General features: G+C 45.3%; 1 protein-coding gene across 3 annotated transcripts in view; it reads left to right on the plus strand.

The window, feature by feature from the left end:
• LOC139422647 (interleukin-11 receptor subunit alpha-like) overlaps positions 1 to 12,090 on the plus strand; it is a 121,096-nt gene that overhangs the window by 61,029 nt on the left and 47,977 nt on the right. The window contains exon 1 of one of the 3 annotated variants that reach the window (XM_071173800.1): positions 2,155 to 2,235. The exons of the other annotated variants lie outside the window; for them this stretch is intronic. Within the exon in view, the coding sequence (XP_071029901.1) occupies positions 2,233 to 2,235 (3 nt within the window). The 5' untranslated portion in view covers positions 2,155 to 2,232. Of the gene's footprint in view, positions 1 to 2,154; positions 2,236 to 12,090 lie in introns of those variants that run through there. 3 annotated transcript variants of the gene reach the window in all.

Genomic DNA, 12,090 nt, shown 5'->3' on the forward strand with positions numbered 1-12,090 from the left:
TGACAAGAGTTACTGTTACTGACAAGAGTTACTGTTATTGACAAGAGTTATTGACAAGAGTTATTGACAAGAGTTACTGACAAGAGCTACTGACAAGAGTTACTGTTATTGACAAGAGTTATTGACAAGAGCTACTGACAAGAGCTACTGACAAGAGCTACTGACAAGAGCTACTGACAAGAGTTACTGTTACTGACAAGAGCTAGTGACAAGAGCTAGTGACAAGAGATACTGACGAGCTACTGACAAGAGTTATTGACAAGAGTTACTGTTACTGACAAGAGCTAGTGACAAGAGCTAGTGACAAGAGCTACTGACAAGAGCTACTGACAAGAGCTACTGACAAGAGCTACTGACAAGAGCTAGTGACAAGAGCTACTGACAAGAGCTACTGACAAGAGCTACTGACAAGAGTTACTGTTACTGACAAGAGTTACTGACAAGAGCTACTGACAAGAGTTACTGTTACTGACAAGAGTTACTGACAAGAGTTACTGACAAGAGTTACTGACAAGAGTTACTGTTACTGACAAGAGCTAGTGACAAGAGCTACTGACAATAGTTACTGTTACTGACAAGAGCTAGTGACAAGAGTTACTGACAAGAGTTACTGACAAGAGCTACTGTTATTGACAAGAGTTACTGACAAGAGTTACTGACAAGAGCTACTGTTATTGACAAGAGTTACTGACAAGAGTTACTGACAAGAGTTACTGACAGGAGTTACTGACAAGAGCTACTGTTACTGACAAGAGTTACTGACAAGAGTTACTGACAAGAGTTACTGACAAGAGTTACTGTTACTGTCAAGAGTTACTGTTATTGACAAGAGTTACTGACAAGAGTTACTGACAAGAGCTACTGACAAGAGTTACTGACAAGAGTTACTGACAAGAGTTACTGTTACTGTCAAGAGTTACTGTTATTGACAAGAGTTATTGACAAGAGTTATTGACAAGAGTTACTGACAAGAGCTACTGACAAGAGTTACTGACAAGAGTTACAGACAAGAGTTACAGACAAGAGCTACTGACAAGAGTTACTGTTACTGACAAGAGTTACTGATAATAGTTACTGACAAGAGTCACTGACAAGAGTTACTGTTATTGACAAGAGTTACTGTTACTGACAAGAGTTACTGACAAGAGTTACTGTTATTGACAAGAGTTACTGTTATTGACAAGAGTTACTGTTATTGACAAGAGTTACTGTTATTGACAAGAGTTACTGACAAGAGTTACTGACATCAGTCACTGGCTTCATCAATAAAAGCATTGTTGACGTCGTACCCACAGTAACTGTACGTACATACCCCAACCAGAAACCATGGATAACAGGCAACATCCGTACTGAGCTAAAGGGTAGAGCTGGCGCCTTCAAGGAAGGGGACTCTAACCCGGAAGCTTATAAGAAATCCTGCTACGTCCTCAGATGAACCATCAAACAGGCAAAGCACCAATACAGGACTAAGATTGAATCGTACTACAACGGCTCTGACACTCTTTGGATGTGGCAGGGCCTGCAAACTATTACAGACTACAAAGGGAAGCCCAGCCACTAGCTGCCCAATGATGTGAGCCTACCAGGCGAGCTAAATCACTTCTCTGCTCGCTTCGAGGCAAGCAACACTGATGCATGCATGAGACTATCAGTTGTTCTGGATGACTGTGTGATCACGCTCTACGTAGCCAACGTGAGTAAGACCTTTAAACAGGTCAACATTCACAAGGCTGCAGGGCCAGACGGATTACCAGGACGTGTGCTCTGGGCATGTGCTGACCAACTGGCAGGTGTCTTCACTGACATTTTCAATATGTCCCTGATTGAGTCTGTAATACCAACATGTTTCAAGCAGACCACCATTGTCCCTGTGCCCTAGAACACTAAGGTAACCTGCCTAAATGACTACAGACCCATAGCACTCACGTCCATAGCCACAAAGTGCTTTGAAAGGCTGGACATGTCTCACATCAACACCATTATCCCAGAAACCCTAGACCCACTCTAATTTGCATGCTGCTCCAAACAGATCCACATATGATACAATCTCTACTGCACTCCACACTGCCCTTTCCCACCTGGACAAAAGGAACACCGATGTGAGAATGACGAGACAGCCTATAGGGAGGAGGTCAGAGACCTGGCCGGAAGGTGCCATAATAACATCCTGTCCCTCAACGTAATCAAGACAAAGGAGATGATTGTGGACTGCACTCTTTATCTCAGCCAATCATGGTTAGTGGGAAGGTTGCTCACTTTTTATGTAGCTAAACCAACTAGGCTAGTAATTAAACTATTTTATTCGTATTTACAGATGACAGGTTTGATATTAAGGCACATGAAAGTTGCCATGTCCGTGAAGGCATTTCTGCCAAAAAAATGCATTTTGAAAATAAAAATCTATATGTTCTAAAGGCTGTAAAGTCGTGACATGTCGTTTCCTGAATTGAGTCACAAATGTGATATAGCGAAGCACCTGAGTGAGCTGAGTGCGCAATTACCCAGGTACTTTCCCGAAACGGACGACACAAACAACTGGATTCATTATCCCTTTCATGCCCTGCCTCCAGTCCACTTACCGATATCTGAACCAGAGAGCCTCATCGAAATTGCAACAAGCAGTTCTGTGAAAATTGTATTTAGTCAGAAGCCACTGCCAGATTTCTAGATACGGCTGCGCTCAGAGTTTCTTGCCTTGGCAAATCGCGCTGTTAAGACACTGATGCCCTTTGCAACGACGTACCTATGTGAGAGTGGATTCTCGGCCCTCACTAGCATGAAAACTAAATACAGGCACAGACTGTGTGGAAAATGATTTAAAACTGAGTCTCTCCAATACAACCCAACATTGCAGACTTTTCAAGCAATCTCTTAAACTGTGTTAATTCACTTATTCACAATTGTTGATGAACAAATACGGTTTTATATGTAAGATGGTTAAATAAAGAATAAAATTATTGATTATTATTATATTATTATTTGTGCCCTGGTCCTATAAGAGCTCTATCACTTCCCACGAGCCAGGTCGTGACAAAAACTCACACGCATTCTTATGTTTAATAAATGTATTGCATAGTGTGTGTGTGGCAGGCTTACAATGAAGGCAAAAAACAACATTTGAGAGTGCGCTGACCCTGGTGCTAGAGGGCGTACAGCTGACCCTGGTGCTAGAGGGCGTACAGCTGACCCTGGTGCTAGAGGGCGTACAGCTGACCCTGGTGCTAGAGGGCGTACAGCTGACCCTGGTGCTAGAGGGCGTACAGGTGACCCTGGTGCTAGAGGGCGTACAGCTGACCCTGGTGCTAGAGGGCGTACAGCTGACCCTGGTGCTAGAGGGCGTACAGCTGACCCTGGTGCTAGAGGGCGTACAGGTGACCCTGGTGCTAGAGGGCGTACAGCTGACCCTGGTGCTAGAGGGGGTACAGCTGACCCTGGTGCTAGAGGGGGTACAGCTGACCCTGGTGCTAGAGGGGGTACAGCTGACCCTGGTGCTAGAGGGGGTACAGCTGACCCTGGTGCTAGAGGGGGTACAGCTGACCCTGGTGCTAGAGGGGGTACAGCTGACCCTGGTGCTAGAGGGCGTACAGCTGACCCTGGTGCTAGAGGGGGTACAGCTGACCCTGGTGCTAGAGGGGGTACAGCTGACCCTGGTGCTAGAGGGGGTACAGCTGACCCTGGTGCTAGAGGGGGTACAGCTGACCCTGGTGCTAGAGGGGGTACAGCTGACCCTGGTGCTAGAGGGGGTACAGCTGACCCTGGTGCTAGAGGGGGTACAGCTGACCCTGGTGCTAGAGCGGGTACAGCCGACCCTGGTGCTCAAGGGCGTACGCAGCTGGAGGGTGAATGTTTGAAGGGGAACGGGACTATAAACAGTTTGGGAACCACTGCTCTAGAGCACACAAGAAACTATACATACCTCAGCCTAAACATCAGCGGCACAGGTAACTTCCACAAAGCTGTGAACGATCTGAGAGACAAGGCAAGAAGGGCCTTCTACGCCATCAAAAGGAACATACAATTAGACATACCAACTAATACATGCAGAGCAGAATTAGGCCGATCCCCACTAACTATCAAAATCCAGGAAAGAGACGTTAAATTCTACAACCACCTAAAAGGAAGCTATTCGCAAACCTTCAATAACAAAGCCATCGCCTGCAGAGATGAACCTGGAGAAGAGTCCCCTAAGCAAGCTGGTCCTGGGGCTCTGTTCACAAACACAAACACACCCTACAGAGCCCCAGGACAGCAGCACAATTAGACCCAACCAAATCATGAGAAAACAAAAAGAGAAATACTTGACACATTGGAAAGAATTAACAAAAGAAAAAACAAGCAAACTAGAATGCTACTTGGCCCTAAACAGAGAGTACACAGTGGCCACTGTGACTGACCCCAAATGAAAAACAATCTGTGATTATGTACAGACTCAGTGAGCATAGTCTTGCTATTGAGAAAGGCCACCGTAGGAAGACTTGGCTCTCAAGAGAAGACAGGCTATGTGCACACTGCCCACAAAATGAGGTGGACACTGAGCTGCACTTCCTAACCTCCTGCCAAATGTATGACCATATTAGAGACACATATTTCCCTCAGATTACACAGACACACAAAATAACAGGCAACACGTTTATAGCTATTAGGACCAGGGAATGCAGATTTTTTTATACTTAGGTAGTGGAATAACCTTTGACTCTTTCCAGACTTCTGGGCACACCACATCAAGCACTTATTAAAAATATGAGAGATTGGGGTAGATATTTGATTAGCTGTAACTCTAAACAATTTGGTGTCTAGATTATCAGTCAAACGACCACCCCTCATCACTGTCAAACGCTCCCTAAAACACTTCTGTGAGCAGGCCTTTCTAATCGACCTGGCCCGGGTATCCTGGAAGGACATTGACCTCATCCCGTCAGTTGAGGATGCCTGGTCTTTCTTTAAAAGTAACTTCCTCACCATTTTAGATAAGCATGCTCCGTTCAAAAAATGCAGAACTAAGAACAGATATAGCCCCTGGTTCACTCCAGACCTGACTGCCCTCGACCAGCACAAAAACATCCTGTGGCGGACTGCACTAACATCGAATATTCCCTGCGATATGCAACTGTTCAGGGAAGTCAGGAACCAATACACACAGTCAGTCAGGAAAGCTAAAGCCAACTTCTTCAGGCAGAAGTTTGCATCCTGTAGCTCCAACTCCAAAAAGTTCTGGGACACTGTGAAGTCCATGGAGAACAAGAGCACCTCCTCCCAGCTGCCCACTGCACTGAGGCTAGGTAACACGGTCACCACCGATAAATCCAAGATTATCGAAAACTTCAACAAGCATTTCTCAATGGCTGGCCATGCCTTCCGCCTGGCTACTCCAACCTCGGCCAACAGCTCCCCCCCCCCCCGCAGCTACTCGCCCAAGCCTCTCCAGGTTCTCCTTTACCCAAATCCAGATAGCAGATGTTCTGAAAGAGCTGCAAAACCTGGACCCGTACAAATCAGCTGGGCTTGACAATCTGGACCCTCTATTCCTGAAACTATCCGCCGCCATTGTCGCAACCCCTATTACCAGCCTGTTCAACCTCTCTTTCATATCGTCTGAGATCCCCAAGGATTGGAAAGCTGCCGCAGTCATCCCCCTCTTCAAAGGGGGCGACACCCTGGACCCAAACTGTTACAGACCTATATCCATCCTGCCCTGCCTATCTAAGGTCTTCGAAAGCCAAGTCAACAAACAGGTCACTGACCATCTCGAATCCCACCGTACCTTCTCCGCTGTGCAATCTGGTTTCCGAGCCGGTCACGGGTGTACCTCAGCCACACTCAAGGTATTAAACGATATCATAACCGCCATCGATAAAAGACAGTACTGTGCAGCCGTCTTCATAGACCTTGCCAAGGCTTTCAACTCTGTCAATCACCGTATTCTTATCGGCAGACTCAGTAGCCTCGGTTTTTCGGATGACTGCCTTGCCTGGTTCACCAATTACTTTGCAGACAGAGTTCAGTGTGTCAAATCGGAGGGCATGCTGTCCGGTCCTCTGGCAGTCTCTATGGGGGTGCCACAGGGTTCAATTCTCGGGCCGACTCTTTTCTCTGTATATATCAATGATGTTTCTCATGCTGCGGGCGATTCCCTGATCCACCTCTACGCAGACGACACCATTCTATATACTTCCGGCCCGTCCTTGGACACTGTGCTATCTAACCTCCAAACGAGCTTCAATGCCATTCAGCACTCCTTCCGTGGCCTCCAACTGCTCTTAAACGCTATTAAAACCAAATGCATGCTTTTCAACCGTTTGCTGCCTGCACCCGCACGCCTGACCAGCATCACCACCCTGGATGGTTCCGACCTTGAATATGTGGACATCTATAAGTACCTAGGTGTCTGGCTAGACTCTAAACTCTCCTTCCAGACCCATATCAAACATCTCCAATCGAAAATCAAATCAAGAGTCGGCTTTCTATTCCGCAACAAAGCCTCCTTCACTCACGCCGCCAAACTTACCCTAGTAAAACTGACTATCCTACCGATCCTCGACTTCGGCGATGTCATCTACAAAATTGCTTCCAACACTCTACTCAGCAAACTGGATGCAGTTTATCACAGTGCCATCCGTTTTGTCACTAAAGCACCTTATACCACCCACCACTGTGACTTGTATGCTCTAGTCGGCTGGCCCTCGCTACATATTCGTCGCCAGACCCACTGGCTCCAGGTCATCTACAAGTCCATGCTAGGTAAAGCTCCGCCTTATCTCAGTTCACTGGTTACGATGGCAACACCCATCCGTAGCACGCGCTCCAGCAGGTGTATCTCACTGATCATCCCTAAAGCCAACACCTCATTTGGCCGCCTTTCGTTCCAGTTCTCTGCTGTCAGTGACTGGAACGAATTGCAAAAATCGCTGAAGTTGGAGACTTTTATCTCCCTCACCAACTTCAAACATCTGCTATCTGAGCAGCTAACCGATCGCTGCAGCTGTACATAGTCTATTGGTAAATAGCCCACCCATTTTCACCTACCTCATCCCCATACTGTTTTTATTTATTTATTTTTCTGCTCTTTTGCACACCAATATCTCTACCTGTACATAACCATCTGATCATTTATCACTCCAGTGTTAATCTGCATAATTGTAATTTTTCGCCTACCTTCTCATGCCTTTTGCACACAATGTATATAGACTCCCCTTTTTTCTACTGTGTTATTGACTTGTTAATTGTTTACTCCATGTGTAACTCTGTGTTGTCTGTTCACACTGCTATGCCTTATCTTGGCCAGGTCGCAGTTGTAAATGAGAACTTGTTCTCAACTAGCCTACCTGGTTAAATAAAGGTGAAATAAAAAATAAAAAAAAATAAAAAAAATCTGTACCAGGTGACTTGTCATCCGAAAGAGACAACAGCGTCCTTTCTACCTCTGCCCTTTCTACTTGATGAAAAACAAACCTGCATTGCCTCTCCTCCATGATACAATCTTTTATAAGGGTATAATGACATGGAGCCATCAGTTGGAATCATAGCATTCCTCAACTTGTCCACTTTGCCTGTAAAATATTAATTAAAGTAGTTTGCGATGTTGTGTGGTTTTGTAATAAATATACCCTCAGATTCATCAAAGGAGGTGGATATGTTTGAATTCCTACCCATAATAGTGTTCAATGTTCTCCACAGTTTTTTCCCCATCATCCTTCACTTCATCAGTTTTGTGCTGATCGAATCCCTACTTCTTTCTTTAGTTTGGTCACAAGATTTCTTCATTTACAATAACTTTGCTTATCAAACAGTGCCAGATTTATCTGCTACTTTTTTGGCATCATGTCATTGAATCCTTACATTTATCAGCTCGTCATCAATCCATGGGGGCACCGTTTAACCTCACCGTGCATTTTCTTAAAGGGGCGTGCCAATCAGCTATACTCATAAATAACTTCTTAAAGGGGCGTGCTTATCAGCTGTACTCATAAATCATTTCTTAAAGGGGCGTGCTTATCAGCTGTACTCATAAATCATTTCTTAAAGGGGCAGGTTTATCAGCTGTACTCATAAATCATTTCTTAAAGGGGCAGGCTTATCAGCTGTACTCATAAATCATTTCTTAAAGGGGCGTGCTTATCAGCTATACTCATAAATCATTTCTTAAAGGGGCGTGCTTATCAGCTGTACTCATAAATCATTTCATAAACAAACTTAATGACATTTCAGGATCATCCTCACTACACACTTCTAACCATTGGCCCATTCTAAATCTCATCCACAACGAGTCCTGATTGAACCCTCTATAGGACCTGTGGTAGATTACCTTAGGGCCAGCCTCTGGTATTTTAGTGTTCCTAGTGAGTGAGTCCTGATTGAACCCTCTATAGGACCTGTGGTAGATTACCTTAGGGCCAGCCTCTGGTATTTTAGTGTTCCTAGTGAGTGAGTCCTGATTGAACCCTCTATAGGACCTGTGGTAGATTACCTTAGGGCCAGCCTTTGGTATTGTAGTTTTCCTAGTGAGTGAGTCCTGATTGAACCCTCTATAGGACCTGTGGTAGATTACCTTAGGGCCAGCCTTTGGTATTGTAGTTTTCCTAGTGAGCGAGTCCTGATTGAACCCTGCACTAGACAGCATATTTCATGAATTATGTTCCTTTAAACTTCATATATTCAAGTGATTAACAGACCTTTCTTTGGTAGATTTACAGTGTATGTCCAAACATGAATCAGCAGTTGGAATCTGAGAGAGAGATTGTGTGTGTGTGTGTGTGTGTGTGTGTGTGTGTGTGTGTGTGTGTGTGTGTGTGTGTGTGTGTGTGTGTGTGTGTGTGTGTGTGTGTGTGTGGAGGGGGTGGAATTGCTTGTGTCTGTCTCTCCTAGAGAGAGAGTCAGTCAGTCGTCACTTTTGGAGGAGAATGTGGGCTTTTGGCTCCAGAGGGTATTTGAAAGACGTTGACTGATTTTGAAGCAAATACAAGCAGAGCTGTAGTTTGTGGGCAGAGCTCTCCGCTCCTGAGAGAGAACTACTTTCAGCCTGCAGTAACACAGTAACATTGCTGCTTAGTGTTACTTAGAAATACATGGGAACAAAAGAGAGTTAGGCTTTTCAACATTCCTTCCTGAAGTCGTTGTCTACCCCCCCCCCCCCATGTAGCTTTGACCTCCCCCAACCTTCCCCTTATGCCCCCCCCTTCTCCCTCCCTCACATCTGCTACTCTGTTTCCTCCCTCTGTGGTGATAAGAGAATATTTTTAGCAATATGTTTGTGTCCAGTTGGTAATACTCTGTACTGTGTCTTGGAGTCAACACTAAGCGACTTTATTGTGTGGTGTCAATCAATCAAATGTATTTATAAATCCCTTCTTACATCAGCTGATATCTCAAAGTGCTGTACAGAAACCCAGCCTAAAACCCCAAACAGCAAGCAATGCAGGTGTAGAAGCACGGTGGCTAGGAAAAACTCCCTAGAAAGGCCAAAACTTAGGAAGAAACCTAGAGAGGAACCAGGCTCTGAGGGGTGGCCAGTCCTCTTCTGGCTGTGCCGGGTGGAGATTATAACAGAACATGGACAAGATGTTCAAATGTTCATAGATGACCAGCAGCATCAAATAATAATAATCACAGTGGATGTCGAGGGTGCAACAAGTTAGCACCTCAGGAGTAAATGTCAGTTGGCTTTTCATAGCCGATCATTAAGAGTATCTCTACCGCTCCTGCTGTCTCTAGAGAGTTGAAACCAGCAGGTCTGGGACAGGTAGCACGTCCGGTGAACAGGTCAGTGTTCCATAGCCGTAGACAGAACAGAATACTACTGTACTGGGTGGTGTCAACACTGTACTGGGTGGTGTCAACACTGTACTGGGTGGTGTCAACACTGTACTGGGTGGTGTCAACACTATACTACTGTACTGGGTTGTGTCAACACTGTACTGGGTGGTGTCAACACTATACTGCTGTACTGTGTGGTGTCAACACTGTACTGGGTGGTGTCAACACTATACTACTGTACTGGGTTGTGTCAACACTGTACTGCGTGGTGTCAACACTACTGGGTGGTGTCAACACTATACTTCTGTACTGTGTGGTGTCAACACTGTACTGGGTGGTGTCAACACTATACTACTATACTGTGTGGTGTCAACACTATACTACTGTACTGTGTGGTGTCAACACTGTACTGGGTGGTGTCAACACTGTACTGGGTGGTGTCAACACTATACAACTGTACTGGGTGGTGTCAACACTGTACTGTGTGGTGTCAACACTGTACTGTGTGTTGTCAACACTATAAACACTGTACTACTGTACTGTACTGTGTGTTGTCAACACTGTACTACTGTACTGTGTGTTTTCAACACTGTACTACTGTACTGTGTGTTGTCAGCATTATACTACTGTACTGTGTGTTGTCAACACTGTACTATTGTACTGGGTGGTGTCAACACTGTACTGGGTGGTGTCAACACTGTACTGGGTGGTGTCAACACTGTACTGGGTGGTGTCAACACTGTACTACTGTACTGTGTGGTGTCAACACTGTACTGTGTGGTGTCAACACTGTACTACTGTACTGGGTGGTGTCCACACTGTACTGGGTGGTGTCAACACTGTACTGGGTGGTGTCAACACTGTACTGGGTGGTGTCAACACTGTACTACTGTACTGTGTGGTGTCAACACTGTACTACTGTACTGGGTGGTGTCAACACTGTACTGGGTGGTGTCAACACTGTACTGTGTGGTGTCAACACTGTACTGGGTGGTGTCAACACTGTACTACTGTACTGGGTGGTGTCAACACTGTACTGTGTGGTGTCAACACTATACTACTGAGACTTTGAATGAAAAGATGGAGGGAAAGCTGTCCAGTTTGAGTGTTTGTTGCAGCTCGTTCCAGTCGCTAGCTGCAGCGAACTGAAAAAACGAGCGACCCAGGGATGTGTGTGCTTTAGGGACCTTTAACAGAATGTGACTGGCAGAACGGGTGTTGTATGTGGAAGATGAGAGCTGCAGTACATATCTCTCAGAGAGGGGAGAGAGTGGCCTAAGAGGGTTTATAAATATCACATTATTCATTATGATCTGATGAAACTGATCCTAGTTCAGAACTCCTACTCCGAAACACTTAGTGAATATGTGCCCAGAGATATGAGTGGTGTTCGGAGAGTCTTGTTTATCTGTATCCTGTATCCTGCGCTGTGGCTGCATGCAGTTGGGTTCAACTCATACTGTATACGCATCAGTGTGCCAAGAAGCTTTATAAAAAGCAACATGTGTTTTTTAAAGTGTTCTGCACTCTACTACAGTCCACTACTAAGAACATTGGCCCAGTAGCAGTGTATATCCCTCCGAAAGCGGATACCAAGATGGCCATCAAGGAACTTCACTGGACTTTATGTAAACTGGAAACCACATATCCTGAGGCTGCATTTATTGTAGCTGGGGATTTTAACAAAGATAATCTGAGAACAAGGCTACCTAAATTCTAGCAGCATATCGATTGCGGCACATGAGCGAGTAACACTTCTCGACCACTGCTACTCTAACTTCCACGATGTACACAAGGCCCTCCCCCGCTCTCTTTTTGGCAAATATGACCATGACTCCATCTTGTTGCTCCCCTCCTATAGGCAGAAACTAAAACAGGAAGCACCTGTGCTTAGGTCTATCCAATGCTGGTCTGACCAATCAGATTCCACGCTTCAAGATTGCTTCCATCACGTGGACTGGGATATGTTCCAGCTAACCTCAGATAACAACGTTGACATATATACTGACTCGACGAGGTCATAAGGAAGTGTATAGGAGATGTTGTACCGACTGTGACTATTAAAACCTTCCCTAACCAGAAACATTGGATTGATGGAAGCATTCGTGCAAAACTGAAAGCGCAAAACACTGCATTTAATCATGGCAAGGCGACTACAAACAGTGTAGTTATTCCCTCTACAAGGCAATCAAACAAGCTAAGTGTCAGTATCGAGGCAAAGTGGATTCAACGGCTCAGACACAAGAGGTATGTGGCAGGGTCTACAAAACGAAAACCAGGCCCGATGCGGACATCGACGTCTTGCTTCCAGACAAATTTAACAACTTTTTCGCAAGCTTT

This window comes from Oncorhynchus clarkii, chromosome 12, assembly GCF_045791955.1.
Source record: "Oncorhynchus clarkii lewisi isolate Uvic-CL-2024 chromosome 12, UVic_Ocla_1.0, whole genome shotgun sequence".
In the NCBI taxonomy this organism is placed as follows: Eukaryota; Metazoa; Chordata; class Actinopteri; order Salmoniformes; family Salmonidae; genus Oncorhynchus; species Oncorhynchus clarkii.